Source organism: Strix aluco, chromosome 1 (genome assembly GCF_031877795.1).
Source record: "Strix aluco isolate bStrAlu1 chromosome 1, bStrAlu1.hap1, whole genome shotgun sequence".
Lineage (NCBI taxonomy): Eukaryota > Metazoa > Chordata > Aves > Strigiformes > Strigidae > Strix > Strix aluco.
In genome coordinates this window covers 46,311,562-46,327,572 of record NC_133931.1, presented here as the reverse complement: position 1 = coordinate 46,327,572, position 16,011 = coordinate 46,311,562, and the positions used below count along the sequence as shown (strand labels likewise).

Below are 16,011 nucleotides of genomic sequence, written 5' to 3'. Positions count from 1 at the left end.
GTTCACCAGCAGTCTTGTCCTACCAATACTGGCTCTTCCAGTCTTGACTGGAGGCCGTAGTGGGCAAAGTGGTGGGGGTGGGGTGGGGGGATGATAGTCCTGAGGCTGCTGCTCTGAGATTCTGACCCCAGCCTGCTGATAGCTGCCTCCCCAGCCTGGTTTCTGCAATGGGAAATAGCGTTGCTTCGTCCTGCTCTGTCGCTTCAGAGCTCATGAGAGTGATGTAAATTCAGCAACTGCTGCAAAAGATTTAAAAATAAATGCAAAATGAATTAAGATCTCAAGGCAGAAAAAGCATAAAAAATATAAAAGTTTTACATGTAAAATATTAAAAAAAAAAAATCTTAAAATCAGACTTTCATTCCCAGACCTGAATTTACATTTTTGTACTTGATGACATCAGTTGCACAGAAAACCCAGAATCTTAGAGCTTGCAAGATGAGTAAAAATAAAACAGGGAAATATTTTCCTTCCCCTCTTTCAGTTTTGCAAATCATGTATTTTTATGATTATAAATAGCTAAATCAACAGACTTACTGACTGGGGATGTTAAGCACACTTTTGTTGTTGACCTTCAGAACTATTTAAACTCCTGAGTGCTAAAAAGTAGAATTCCCTTTGGAGAAGCTTGTAGCTTTCAGTGGACTCAGTTGGAGTCCCCAGTAAGAAGTAGTTAATAGGTAGGCTGTGGTGACTCCAGCAAAACAAGATAATCAATTCCATCTGCTTTTCTAATTAATCACCCGTAATATTGAAACTCAGGGACATCATGAATTTGCTCAGTAAGCATACATTTTGAAAAGAAGATGACAGTTTGTTACCTCAGTTGCAGTCGATTAGTCTGACTCTTCACCTCCCAGAGAAAACCTGGGAACAGCCTCCCCCCCTGCTCAGTAGCTAACCTGTACTCCCCAGGCAACCTGCACTCTGGCTGCAAGGACACCGCACATCCTGATTTTTTTTGTTTTAACCAGTTTTGCTTGTTCTTGTCAGAAAAGGAATAGTTAAAAGGGATGAATAGAATGCTCTTTTTGGGACTTCAGTTCTCCAGAATAAAATATGTGAGGGAAAGGTTTCATTCAGTTCTGGCATCACTTTGTTAAGTCAGTTTAAGCCAAGAAAGATTGTTATTCTACACTGTTTGCCGATAGTAGAAAGTTTACATATCAAATTGATTTTTTTTTTCTTGAAGGAAGAGAAAATCAGTATGAATTTAAGGAACAGACCTCTTATTTGCTTTGCAGAAGAGATTGTTCTGTTAACAACTCATCAAGAAAGAAAGAAAAAAATATAAACAGGATTAACTGTTTACTTTAAGTGAGCTGAAGTCTGGTTGTTTTTCCGAAGAAGAACACAATGTACTGTTGTATCTGGTTTCCAGAGTGGTGTTTATCATAATTCCTCGTGCGGTGGTTGGTAGAGTGCTGGGAAGGCTCTCCGCCCACTCGCAGCTCGCTCCCTTTCCCTCTCCCATTGAGGCCTCCGGCCAGGGCTGCGAGATGGAGCGAGCTGTCCTGTGTGATCTTTACTGCCTGACATGAGCTGACATTGACCCAGAATAAAATAACAGGGGCCGTTTCCTAGAACTCTCGGTGGACTGCTGAGAACTGCTACCATAACTCTTGTAAACACGCGACGTGCACACACAAACACGCTCCCTCTCCCTCATTTAGAAACACACCTAGGAAAAGCAGCCACTAAAACAGAGTAAAGGAAAACAGTGTAAGTGAAAAACAGAGGACCCTGTGAGAAAGAGTGGAAAATTGCCTTTCTGCCAGGGAAGGACCACCCCCCCCACCCCCCCCCACCCCCCCTCCCCAAGATTTCTCTTCTGCTTTTCTTCTTTGCTTTTTGTTATGAATATTATATTTTTCTGCTAGTTCGGTGGGATGATGTGGCATTGAAACAGCAGAATGTCTTATTGAATACCGACACAGATCTGTAAGAAATCCTACAGTGTTATTATATTTCATTTACCTTTTCCATGCACTGGGGAAGCACCTGTGCAATGCTATACTACCAAGAATGCATTTTAGGATGTTCTGTGCTGAATGGGCAGTTATTTTTTTATATATCATGTTTGTTGGTTTGGGTTTTTTTTACTAAAATCTTCTAGGATCCCATTCATGGTCTGTGTGGTTCAGAAGTAAGTCTGATGTATCCACAAATAATATGGTCTTGAAAGATGAGGGACCCCAATACCACTGCTATGGTGTTCTTGCTTCATTCCAGATGCTATAATTCTGTAAAACCCTTGCCGAGGGTTTTGCAAGGGAAGCTGAGATTTCTCTAAGCCCTGTAGCACAGAAGAAATGGGTTGATACTGTAAGGAAACCCTCTCTCTCTCTCTATATATATATACATAGATATATATATACAGCCTCCTACCCCAACTCAGATGGGATCTAGCACACAGAATAGGCTTTGTGGGCTTGCCCTCCTAGATACCACCACATTATTCAGCTATTGCTTTCAGATCACCCTTTGAAGACAGGACTTTTATTCTGGTTTTTACGTATAAGGAACTGAGGCGTGGAGGAAACATAGCACAGCAAAGATGATGTGAGGTGTTGCCAGAACCAGCAACTGAATGCTGATTTTCTTGGAAAAGAGGGTGCTGAACACCTTGCAAGAAAAGATCTTTTGGCAGCACCTTGACGACTGTTGGAGTTCTTGGATGCCAAAACAATAATTACAGAGTCTGAAGATTAAAAAAATAAACAAAGAACCCCTCCTCAGATTCATAGATAAGTACTTTAAATGGCTGGGTGGTAATTACACGTTATATTTGGAACATGATTTTTCTACTGGAGATCATCCATAAGAGAGACTTGCAGTTTTCAGCTGAGCCTGTAAGTTTCTTAAATGTACATTTTTACTCTTGATTAGTAAATCATGACATACAGGAAAATATTTTCTCTGAATTGTATCCTGAAATAACCAAGGGATTGTAATGGGATTCCATGTTGAAGTAATGGTACACTGAGGAACCTGAGGAGTGTGTGCATCATTTTTTTTTTTACCAACTACAATTAACAGCATAGTGAGTCTGAAACAAGCTAGGGTGATCTGATGTGCTTGCTTTTTTGTTACCACCCAAAATTGTTTTTATTTACGTAACAAACTGTATGGAATGGATCTCAGCAGAAGGACCATAAATTACGTGCAGTGTAGTGAGGAGATGCCTAGGGGATCTGGAGGGAGGAAGGCCTTACCGGTCTGTTGCAGCTGAATCTGTATACAAACTTTTAGACAGTACTTAGTAAGTTATTTTGCCTCAACTTTCTGTGTCTTCCAAACCAACCATCACTATCAATTTTCACTTACATGGCATAATTACTTTGGATTTAAACTATTAATATAGAACAACTTCAGTATTCATTTATGATTAACTGGAGCTATTGGATGATTCTGAAAATATTTCGCAAATGCAACTCTGTAACTGTTTGGCATTATAGTTTAGGCTCCATATTGTGTTTGAGTGAATGTCAGGAATGTCTTTTTATGGTTTTAAATGTTTTGTTTACTTTTGAGTAAAATTCTGTGTACAAATAAAACACACACATCAGCAGTTTAATTTGAAAGTGCACTTAGACACAGTGTCAGATGGGGGTTTAAAAAGTTCATTTGGTACCGCATGAAAACTTTGTAGAAGAAATGGTTTATGCTGAAAAAAATTGTCACATGTAGAGCCATGGTTGTGATTGCAAGTATGAAGAGCTGTCTTGTTTTTGTGCTACACCTGTTCCTGAGATGCTGCATATAGTTCCCACCAGGCAGGTGGTGGTCCACATTTTGAGTGGGAACATTTACAGTGCTGTGGAGCTCCATTCTCTACATGCAGGTTCTGCTTTAAAAGGTAGCCCTGCTGATATGTTTGACTCATACAGATCTCTTCTACACACAAAACCGTTTCCCACAGAAGTGCTGCTTCTTCAGGTCATAGGCAGAAAATAGTAGGTGGAAGGATTAACCTGAATGAAGAAATGTCAAAAGCAGTCAGCAGGCGAGGATTGATGAAAGACCTCGTGGAAGTTGCATTTGATTTTCCAGGCTGTATTGAAGTATGTGATTCTTACAAGAAAGTGAATAAAAATAAATAACAGCTATTTTATAATATCTCTCTTCTTCATTGTTTTAACATATGTATAAAAATGTAAGGAAAAACAAGGAAAATCCAAAATGATGGGCTTGGTATAGTTACTGTAGTGAGTTATTTGCAAAGTGCATTATATAAATATTCTGTTACGTGCTAAGAAGTGTCTGCAAAAAAAAAGATTCCTGAGACTGGGGAGGCCTCTGCTATTTATTTTGCATTTCAGACTTGCTCATTGCCCTGGTGATGCTCCTGTCACATGTGCAGTTTCCACCAATACTTCTGCAAGGACAGTCTGTCTCTTGCTGGAGGGAACTGGAGTGTCTGGTGTTAACCGTGTCCCACTCTGCCAGGTCCAGCCACTCCAGAACTGCCTTTTCCTTTCTTTCCTTCTGGGATCTTCCACAATTACCGAATAAAAATGTACATGATCACAAACTCCGCTTTTCAGTAATTTTAGACCACCAGTTTTCAAAGCAAATGATTGCTGTTTTGATTGTCTCAGTGCCTCAAACCAGATCACGAGCCAGGGTGCTAGAAACATCTATACTTGGAGGGAGTTATGACCAGGATTCTTCTCTGAGCTTGATATTCCCCTTATAAACTGGAAGCAGTGGTGGTTGTGTTTTCTTCTGTACCTGTGTACCTCTGCAACCTATGCATAGAAGGGACTAGTCATCATCATAATTAATTTTTATTTGTAATGTTAAAACCATAGTTATGCTCTGCAAAGCTTCACTAACTATTTAGTGACAGCAAATGGTATGGATTTTAAGCAGAAAACTGAATTTTGTGGCTCCCTACAGAAGGCTACAACAGATACGTACTTCTCAAAAGGGAACATGAAGTAGTTTGTGATCTGGTGAATATGGTGCTTGTAATAGGAAAATCCTGCTAGTGTTAGGGGGTGGAGGAGGTGGATGGCTGTCCCTGTGTGTTTAGATCTGTGTCCTAAGCTTTGATTTTTCAGTGATAATATGGGTATGGTGAATGCAGGGAGTGCATAAAGTAGGGATAAATTAAATCCTGGTAGGGTGGTGTCCTGCAGGTTACAATTTGAATCTGAGCCATATTAGCAGGAGTTAATCAGCTCCACCTTGAGACTTGACCAGACAAGTCGCTGAATTGGAGTTGTGTGGGTAGTGTTGTGCCTCTGGTGATTAAGGGAGAGGGGGTTTTTGTTTATGTGTGTTTATGTACGTGTGCTTTATGCCTCTGCTAGGACCGCACCTCAAAGAGATAAGAAGTCCTTCCGACAAACAAAGCAGCAGCAGCTGTCTCTTGGATGCTTAAGATAAAGAACGAGCAAATATCAGAGCTAATACAATTCAGTTAGTTTTCAGGCATTTCCCCATTCCCCCCTTTCCCTCCCTTCCAAAGAAAGAGTAACTAATGAAGTCCCTGCTGAGCACTGAGAAGGTGGTGGCATTTGCCTGGCTGTCTTCCTCCTCATGCTGTACTGCACAGTTTAGTTATGCATGGAGAAGAGCTACTGTGGGCCACACGGTTGTCCTCCTACCCAAGGGTAAAACAATTATTTGTTAGTTAAGATCTGTTCATGACAAATTTCTGCTGCTTGTTTTCACAAGACTCAGTAAAGGCAATCCCTGTGTTGTCAGTCAGTTCTGGCCTCTGTGCGCTCTCACCTCCTCCACAGGAAGATCTTTTTTCTTACTCTTTTCCACTAACTGCTTGAGGAGGCTGGAGGTGACCAAAGCTGAAGAAGGTTTTTGTCACCCCTACCTCTCCAGAAAGTCAGCTGTCTGATATGAGGCAGCAGTATGGAGAGATACGATTTTTCGTGCGTAAAAACTAATAGTAAAAACTTCTACCCTTTACCTATGAGGAGTGACTAACTAGGAGAAGGGCATGGCAGTGTAATCCTGTAATCCTCTTCAGATTTCTACTGGGAGACATTTTGTCCTAAAGATCAGCAGAGTCATAGAAATAATGCAGAGTAATCAGTCTCATCTTCCCCCAGCCCCCATCCTTGCTCCTGGCTATTAGCAAATTAACAGAATCTTCCCAAGCTTTCGCATGAGATTTACTGTGTCATTACTTTAAAAAAAAAAGAAAAAAGAAAAAGAAAAGGAAAAAAAAAGGCTAATCTCTCCCTCACTTCTTATCATTCCCTATTTTCGCCCCCTTTGTTATTATGAATGAGTCATACTTCACCTTTTCCTTAGTCTGCATCTCCTCCATTTGCTCTTCTACCAGCTTTCCTGCCACCCCTTGCTCCTGGAGTGAATTTTCTGCTCCTTTGCATGAGAAATTTCAGTTTCCAAAACCATATTTTAAATTGAGGTCTTATGCAGGGTTGCATCCTGTTGTCCCAGAAATAAAGATGGCCCTTATTTCCTCCCTTCATGAGCACCGCTGATAAAAATGGTGATCTTGCCCTTTTTTTAAACAGTTCACTGCTATGCATACTGACAAGGCATTGGTAAAGGTATGTTTTAGCTGGTTAACTGATTCAGTACAAAACCCACATTTTATGGAAAAAAGTATTTGTGGCAGATGTGCACAAAATATAAATGCTGAATTCCTGGGGGCAAGTGCTCATTTTGGATTTGCAGCTTGTCTCATAGTTTAGATGTGGCTTTCATCCGGGTAGTGAGCTTCAAAGGGGGAAAAATCATGGAACAAACTGTTCCTTTATTCACAGTTAGACTTGCTCTAAAACTTAATTTGCAAGAACGTTTGCTGCAATATGAGAGCAACACATGGGAAAATAATACAAATGCACTTTTCTGGGAATAAAGTGAAATCAAGGAAAAAACCAATGCTGGTGAAAAAGTTAGGCCATGAATCAACAGCCTCTGAAAGCAGCTGAACTACTGTTAGTGATGCTGACAGCATGTGCAAAATCTGTAAAGAGCAGAACCTGCTTCAGAGTATGTGAAAATGGTTCTCCAAATGCATTGCTGAGTCTGTTGTGGGATTCAGCTGATTTTGTGATAGTCATTAAGTAGGAAAATCAGTTGTCGCTCATCATTCAATACCTATAGCATTAATTACTAAATTAATGTGAGACAGATGAAATGATGTTGAGAATATTTCAAGTTTTTGTCATCATTCATTTGTACTGTTTTGAAAGTGGGCTGAAGCAAGGGACATGTGTTTGTGAAGTTCTCTTCATAGCATTAGTTTGGGATATTCCTCATCTTTTAGTCTGAAACTGGTCATCTGAAGGTTATTTATGAAATCTGTCTTCCAAGTGAGTGAATTCATTCATCTTAAACGCATGTTGCTGAGAAATCATTACTACCTTTTGGATACTGTTAGAACAAGAGAGCTATAGTGGACGTGTGCTCAAATGTACGGTCCTAATACAGTGAAAGAGTCTGATGCAATAGGTCTGCTGCTCTGTGTTTCTTCATGATGCCAATAATCATGAACACAATACTAGTGTGAACGGGAATTTTAGTGATATAAGCCTCAAGTTAGACAGTTCTTCCTTCTGTATATCGAGCTTGGTCATACGATGGCCATTCTCCCATCATAAGACCTGAATGTAGTGCTGCATACACTAGACAGCTGGAGTGGGAGCTTCAGCCTCCTGGAAGATACATCCTTGTCTAGAAGTAGTACTCCATGCACGTGTGAGTTTACTTCTACAGAGTTAATTTTCAAGGAGCTGATCTCATGGTGATAATGATGATTATTTGGCTATAGTATTTTTTGGTCAGAACAGTTTCCTGTCCTAGCCATTTATGCTGCCACCACAAAGGGATGGAAATATGTGACCAGGGATGCAGGATGTTGAGACAACCATGTCTGACAGCAGCCATCTCTTCACATGGCTTAAAAGGACTGGGAAAATGCACTTTTAGTGACTGATGTCTTTGACAGTAACCAAACTAATTTTATTTGGGCAATTAACATGTCCCAGAGGACTTAATACGAGCTTGGTGCCAGCTAGTCTGAGACTTACTTGTGTTCAGTTATGTCTCACTAAAGATAGGAGAAATTCCAGTGATCAGTTAAGAGACTGATGAACTGATCAGATCTGAGACACTAACTCAGTTGGCCCTTGCTTGCTCCAAGATACAGAGGCCTAATTTTTCACAGTCACTGAATGTTTTGTTAACATAGGCAAAACTGTTTGCTTTGTTTTTCCTGTTCTACTCAATCTGATTTTCAGAAATGTCCAGAGCATATTAGCTCTTGTTTTTCCAAACAAAACAATAGCATGAGGAATTTCAGTAAAATCAGTTAAAACCCGGGAGAATTTTTAACTGATTGCAAGGTCCTAACATGGAAAGCAGCAGGCAACCATAGTTTTTCTACTTCAGAGCTGTCATGTTCATAGCACATCAGTCTTTGTTCTGTTGAGTTGGAGATGATCTTGTCGTACGAATCCAGAAGGCATCTCACGGATTGTTTTATACAGAAGATTAAAAGAGTGACAGAGCTGTTGAAGATACAGGTTTGTGTTAGGACGGTCACCTGCTTTCTAGGCTGGGACCACCACTCATCCCAGAGATGAGGGTATGTATCCTTCCAGCCTACACATCACAACAGTGTTTGGTTTCCTCATATTTGTCATTGCTCAGGGTAGGAGCAGTGTTTCACGGCGCTAAAAGACTTCTTAACCTTGGCAGTCTGTGGAGGAATTGTACCTAAGCTTTCTTTGCCTGGTGAAGACTCTGTTTGTGTGGGACCTTTGTCACTGGAGATACGGGAAAATTGGGAGCCTTCATTTGTGTTCAGTCCTACCACTCCCTGCTCCTCAAAACCACCATCAGAATCTGAGAAATGAGGACTCTCAGCTGGTACTTGCACAGCTGCTGATGTCTGAAAGGCTTTAGGGTTGTATCCTATGTCAAATACAGCCCTCTTAAGGGTGTAAGCCAAAGTTAGTTTATAATGAACAAGGAAACTGTGATTAATGGTCTTCCATGTTCCTAAGCTTCTCTGCAAAGAAAATTTCTTCCAGAGAAATGTAGGAGCTCATTTCATTCAAAATGTGTTTTACAAAGATATAATGACTACTGTCGAATGCTTTCAGGATGCATATGTGTTATATGATGTGCTCCAAAAGCAGCTGGAATTAGCTTGCTGTGAACAATGGTGCTGCTCTGGAGAAGGTAGTTTTGGCATGTACCTTTGAAATAAACTGAATTCTGCTGCCTAGTGCACCCCTGAGTTTTATTTAGAAATAAAGATGTGTGTGCTACCCTCAAAGGTAATTTTTGTCTCCCTTTGAAAAGTTTCCATGCTTAACTGTCTCTTTCTGGGGCAATTAAACCAATCTTGTAGACAGCAGCCTCCTTCTTCCAGTACTGCATGACTCATGCTATCGTGGCTGCTCATCTCAGATGCAGAATCTTGTGAAATGCATTTTTGACTATCTAAATGTATGACATCCACTGATTTTGCCTTATCTGCTATGACAGTAATATCTTCTTGAAACGCCAGCAAGTTGGTTAAGCAATACTTCCCAGCCCTACAGCCCCTACTTCCATAGATTACTTTAATGAAATTGTTCGTTTAGCAGATTCTTTAATTACCTCCTTAAAATAGTTCCTCTGGGCTTCTTCATACCCAATATTGAATGTAGTAATCTGCAGTTTCATGTTTTTGGTTTTTTTAAAAAGAAAAATTGACATTTCACTCCTTTTTTGCACCTTCAGGACTCTTAAAAAAGTTATAGAAAATGTAATGCTTGCTTTGCCAGTTTCACTGTTGGTGATCGTTACTTGTGAAACATGTTGCTTTATTTACTTCTATGCAGAATTTTTATATTTATACACACATGCACATACATGCTTGATCATTGCTCTGTCTGCATTGCAGAATTCACCTCAAGTAAGGGAAAAACTCAACTTTCTTTGTAAGTATGCAAACCACATAGTACATAGCAGTTAATTTATCTAATCCCCACTGCAAGCCCTTTACACTTTTTTTCATTCATGCTTCTCCACTTCATGGCCCTGTTACGTCCTGAAAATATACATGAGGAAACCTTTAATGACATTGGTTTTGTTTATTCATACATTATTTGGTAGAAATTCTCCAGATACTGTAGAGAATAAGCCCTGTCCTGAAGCTTGTAATATAATTTTCAGAAATTTGCTAACTAGTTTGTTGTGAACAGAAGCCAATGAGTAATGAAGAAATGTTTTGCAGGTTATGTCTCCTTGTCCAGGATGCCTATGGTATGTTCAGTGAAGTGCAGTTGCAGTCCCTAAGTTCTGCAGATGACATTGAGCAGTATTGCAGGAGATGGGAAGGAAAATTCTGCTGCTTAGCTGGAATGAAAATTTTGCAAAGAACTACAAGAGGAAGGTGAGAACAATTCCTGGGAGCATGTATTGCGTGCTGTGGCAGGCAGAGGTGATCTGCCGTTCTATTTATTTCTGTGATCAATATTCTTTGCAACAACTGGATCTGGTTTTGTTCAATTAAATGTCCTCATTGCCATTTTTGGGGCATCCAATAGTACTTGAGCCAACCATACACCAAAATGAGGATAAATAAGCTAACACAAAAATGCACACTTGGCAGAGAAAGGAATAGAGAAGAATTACTGTATGCAATATTTCATAAAATATGAGTACTTTCTTCCTCTTCAGTAGTTTCAAAGACTTAAAAACATTAGTTCACCTCCCTTTCATTGCAGAACTGTTTACTACAGTATGTTTTTCTACAGTGCTGCCCAGTATGGGTTGAAGTTTCAAGCACAGACTTTCCCATAGTATACGAGAGCTTAATTCAATTAAGTCTATATGGTTTGGGAAGCACAATTTAAGTTTCTTTAAAAAAAAAATATCTTGCAAATCATAAAGTCATTCTTATTTCGGAATAAGAATGTCCACAGGTTTATAGAAAAATCCACCCCGATAAGTAATAAATTGACTTATGGTACCTCTCAGATTTTGCTTATTCTGTGATTCTTTTTGCGTTCTTTGAATAAAATAAAGTACCTTTAATCAAGAAAAAAATATTAAATAGATCAAGTATCTTACAGAGTATCTTTCTAAGGAAAGCAATACAGTATTCACATGGGGATCTATATAAATATAATTAGATTGGTTCAATTCTCAACATAATTTATTTGTACAAGCATCCAATCTAGATAAGCCTTTGCTATTAGAATGGCTATGATATTTCTGCTGACACTTTTTTTCCTGTTGAAAAATGCTGTTTCATCAAAACCAGAATGTTTCATGGAAACATTATCTATTTTGGAGACAATTTTGTTGGGAAGATTTTTTCAGGTCCAGAGGGAGTGAATATTCTCTCTCTCATTCTCATTTCATGAAAACTTTCTGAAAGTCTCATTTTTGTTTCATATTGGAACAAAAACAAATTTCAAAGCCTTGAAATGTTTAGTAAAATGGAATTGTTGTTTTCCAGCCAGCCCTATTCAGTATGCTTTTCTTTTTATGTACTTGCAGTGTTAATTTTCAGATCCTTTGGATTTCAAGCCTACTTGCATTTTTATGGATCTTTAATAACAAACACGTCTTCTTATTTAATTATTTTGCTGGCTTTTTTTGCAAGTTACATTTTTTCCAAACAAATTAAATAATGGCTTTGGAATTCTGGATACAAATGAACTTTTACAACTGGCTGCTGGTGTTTCCAGTACTCTGCCTAGCTAATAAGAGACAGACTTTTTCTAATGTAAATTCTGTTTCAAAGCAGCAGTAACTTACTTCTGGCTATTCTGAGGATGATTAGAAGACGCACTGCTGAAAATGCTGGTGGCTCAGCTGGAGCTGTGCTGGTGGTAACCCTGCTAGGAAACATTAAAAGAAAAAGGCTAGTGTAGCTTCGGGGACAGTGCAGTGGTTAAAACGTGATTTCATTGTACAAGATGGGTGGGTGGGGGAACTGTTTAGGGATTTATTTTTTTCTTAATTGTTTTAGCCTAAATTCTGCTTTATAACTTGTTATTACTTTTAAGTGTTGGGACACGTTTTGTGTCATTCTAGGTGTGATGGAAACCACAGTAAATCTATATCTGAAATTAATATAAGGGAGTACTTACTCACACAGAGCGTAATTAGACTCTAGAACTCATTGCCACTGGATAAATGGGTTTCCAGAGCCAGTGGTGTGTCCGAGCACATGATGGGATATGCCTGTGAGTGCCCAACCTTGGCTTGCAGCACATGAGTGAGTAAGAACTATGTGGTCTGCTCTGCAAGAAAGTGCTGCCTTTTTTTTTTTTTAGAATGTCAGTTACTTTTTTGGAGGAGATGGCTTTTAAACTGTTTGTTTCCTGGAGTCTGACAGTGACTTTTAAAATGGATAAAAAGGAATAAAATGTAGGAAATACAAGGGAAAAGTAATTACTTTTTTTTGTGCCTTTGAAGCACATGATCTGGAGAAGGCCAGGAATGGCTAATAAGATCCTGTATGTGCATGTTGTCTGACAGTCACATGGATTGTAATCTCTCCTATAGAGACAAGTGCTTCCTTAGTCCCTCCATGAGACAGAGGAGATCTTCATTTAACAGATACAAGAGGTTCTCAGGCTTTTTGCGTCATTGGACCACTTATTATTCAAAAAATTTTCCAGGCCGTCACCCATCCTCATCATTAAGTATTTAATTTAAAGTACTATTTAACACCATGACAGTAAATGCAATTTTAAAATTGCTGTTGTGATCTGAACTTGCATTTCAAGGACTAAAAACCTATAATAAGGGGATTTTTACATCCAGGTGAAAACCTGGCTGTAAACCTGACTTGGTCTTTGGAATGGGCCTATACTGTGGGATGTGCTAAAGAAACTAGATCCATTTCTTCTCCTTACAAGAAAACACTTGTGTTCCAAAAGAAAAGTGGGATAAGAACTTGGACAACCATGTCCTGTCATGACCAAGATCAACCCTGTGAAAAATTAGAATTATAGTAATCTGATATTGAAAGAAACAATGTTGAATATTGGTTTTGAATACCCATAAGCTTTAACAACTAATAGGCTCTTGTACTAGGTCATTTGAAGGTCTTTCATTTGTTTTCAGTCCCATAACCCATGTAAAACATACTCCCCAAAACCATCCCTGCAAGAAATCCTTCCCTTTGTAGTCCAGTAGAGGAAGTGGTGTTTCCCTTTGCAGTCCAATTTCTGGCAATCCTGTAAGACAGATGGGCACGGCTGAGTCATGGCAAAGTTGCCATGGGTTGTTCAGTGTCTTATTTCCAGCAGTTCTTCCAGTCTGTTCATGAGGCTGTTGAATAAGGTAGGAACCAGTATTGTAGCAGGTGAATTAACAGCACATGTGTGGTTCAGTATCTGTTTCTTGACACCTTTTCTTTTCACCCTCTCATTCATACTTGTCTCCTAGCCTTTCCTACAACTGTTCCCTGAACTGCATGCTTAGTATCAGCAAAAAATAAAGATATGGTCGTTTAAAGAGAGAAGAAGGGCCTGGAGAACAAATCCTATGAGGAGCCATTGAAGGAGCTGGGACTGTTTAGTTTGAGGAAGAGAAGGCTGAGGGGAGACCTCATCACTCTCTACAGCTACCTGAAAGGACATTGTAGAGAGGTTGGTGCTGGTCTCTTCTCACAGGTAATTAGTGATAGAACAAGAGGGGATGGCTTTAAACTGCAAGAGGGGAGGTTCACACTGGACATTAGGAAAAAATTTTTCACAGAAAGAGTGGTCAGACAGTGGAATAGGCTGCCCAGGGAGGTGGTGGAGTCACCATCCCTGGATGTGTTTAAGGGTCGTTTAGATGAGATGCTGGGGGATATGGTGTAGGGGAGAACTTTTAGAGTAGGGCTGATGGTTGGACTCGATGATCCCAAGGGACTTTTCCAACCTGAATGATTCTGTGATTCTGTGACTGAAGAACGTTCATGATCTGCTGCTGGTGGTGTTGGCACCTTAGATGTGTATATTCTCTCTCTTGTCCTCCCCCTTCCTCGTATGTCAGTCTTATAAATTCAGCCCCTTGGGAAAGAAAAAGTGAGATTTTGATGGTGTACTGCTACAGACAGGAATTTTGGTTAAGAATCCATATGCAGTACAACTAACATGTAACACACACACACACACACACAGAGTTTTAATAGATCCCAGGCATATTTCAGGTATGTCCAGTATAACCAGTAACTAAATAGATGCAGGGACTGAGCACTCACTAAAATGCCTCAGGAGTAAATAACCTACAAATTGTCATAGTCTCCTGCTTCCTACCGGAAATTAATTTCAATGAGCTGGGATAAACTTTGTATTTAGGTATCTGTCTTTATTGACAAAAATATTAATTTTAGGTTTTCAGCCCTGACTGGAGTTCCACACAGAATAATAATTTGGATTTTGACAGTTTGTGTCTTTTCACCTGATTTGCCAAGCACCGAGTTGTTTTACTGCTGAGTATAGCAGACCTACCTGCTTCTTCTCTTTATGCTTTCTTATAAGGTAGAAATATGAAGAGTTTCTGTTCAGCAGAACAGAAAGATGACACCAATTTAAAAATGGAGCAGGGAGGAAGAAATGCTTTAATGTAATACATAATTAATACAGGATGTCAGTATGAATTTTGTCCCTAAATTGGAAAAATGCTTAACAAGTTTCAAAAGAAGATAGAACTGTTGCATGCATAGTGCTAAAATCCACACTTATGTTGGATAGGATAAAACGCTCTGAAGGATACATCAACTCATAAGCTTTGGCACTTGACCCAACCTTTAACTCATGACAGGTTGTACTATCTGTTGCATTTTCCTCTAGAGTAAGTAGACTCTGAACATTGAGTTCATCAACCAGTGTTATGTTTCTGAGAAATTTTGCGTTTTCAAATAAAGTTTGCTTCTGTTATTTGTCATTTTAAACTTTCAAATGTTAGGCACTGAAATGTGAAATCTCCCTGTATTTGTCTGTGGTATTGGTCACTGTTGTGCCTGAGGGTTTTCTTTCTTCTTTTTTTTTCTTTTTTTGTTTAAGTCACATACTTCTCTGGCCTCTATCTCTCTCCTTTTCCTTCTACTCTTCACCGTATACTTTCTCTTCTTTTTGCTTTACACTCAGAAGAGAGGACCACTGCTAACTGCTATGCAAGAAAGTGTTTCGACTGCTAGACGTTGACAGGAAATGTAATAGTAAGAACTCTCCACAGAGCAAGGAAGTCATAACTTCCTTCCTTTGGTTTTCCCTCCTCCAAAAAGACTGCCATCTAAAAGAGCCACCCACGTCTCTGAGGTTTTGAGGTCCTGAAACACGTCGGTAATTGCTGTGGTTAAAAGTTGAGTTCCATTTAAAGCATAATTTCAGTAATCACATTGAATTTTTGAATACTTGCATTACATTTTTATTATTTTTGATGATTGCTTATGTATCAGAAATTAACTTTTTTTCCTGAGTTTTCTTCTCTTTAACAAGCATGGACTGCTGCTTGTATCTTGAGTGCTTCTGTCATGAATATGTTTAGTAAGCAGCATGGGAGAATAACGTAGGAATATCCATATTGAATCAAAAGTACTTTTATATTATAATAGTCTTTTAATGTAGTATGTGTAATTTCTAATGTACTATAGTGAGTTATTAAAGTATGTAAATAAATTATTCCACAAAATAATTTCATATATCTAAACAAAACTTAGGGAAGAAAAGCCAGCAACCCTTCCTCCCTGTTTGTATTTTGACTAAGATACCAGTTTAGTAAGCTCAAATTTTTACTTTATTATTTTGTTTCTTTTATTAGTCAAGTCTGAGAAAATACAGTGTTGCATAGCTTGTGCACTGCAAGATCTTAATAGGACAATTAAAGAGAGATCTAACCTACAGTATCAGCTTTATATTTGAATTGCTTGTCTTTTGATAGTTGAAGTTTATGCAGTCTAGGTGATTATTACTGTTTCTTTTTAGTTTTGAGCAAGGAGATGTTTCACAGACGGCTAGGAATTACTTGATTTTTGAGTTCTTAATAACTGAGACTGATACTGCCAAA

At 39.0% G+C, this 16,011-nt stretch overlaps 1 protein-coding gene across 5 annotated transcripts in view; it reads left to right on the top strand.

Moving 5' to 3' along the window:
- The window catches only part of SPIDR (scaffold protein involved in DNA repair), a 205,366-nt gene that overhangs the window by 166,974 nt on the left and 22,381 nt on the right, over nucleotides 1-16,011 (top strand). For all 5 annotated transcript variants that reach the window (XR_012622636.1, XR_012622637.1, XM_074819713.1 and 2 more), the window contains exon 11: nucleotides 10,229-10,387. Coding sequence is in view for 3 of the 5 variants with exons in the window: in XM_074819713.1 (XP_074675814.1) it covers nucleotides 10,229-10,387 (159 nt within the window). In the remaining 2 variants the exon portion in view is untranslated. The remainder of the gene's footprint in view (nucleotides 1-10,228; nucleotides 10,388-16,011) is intronic.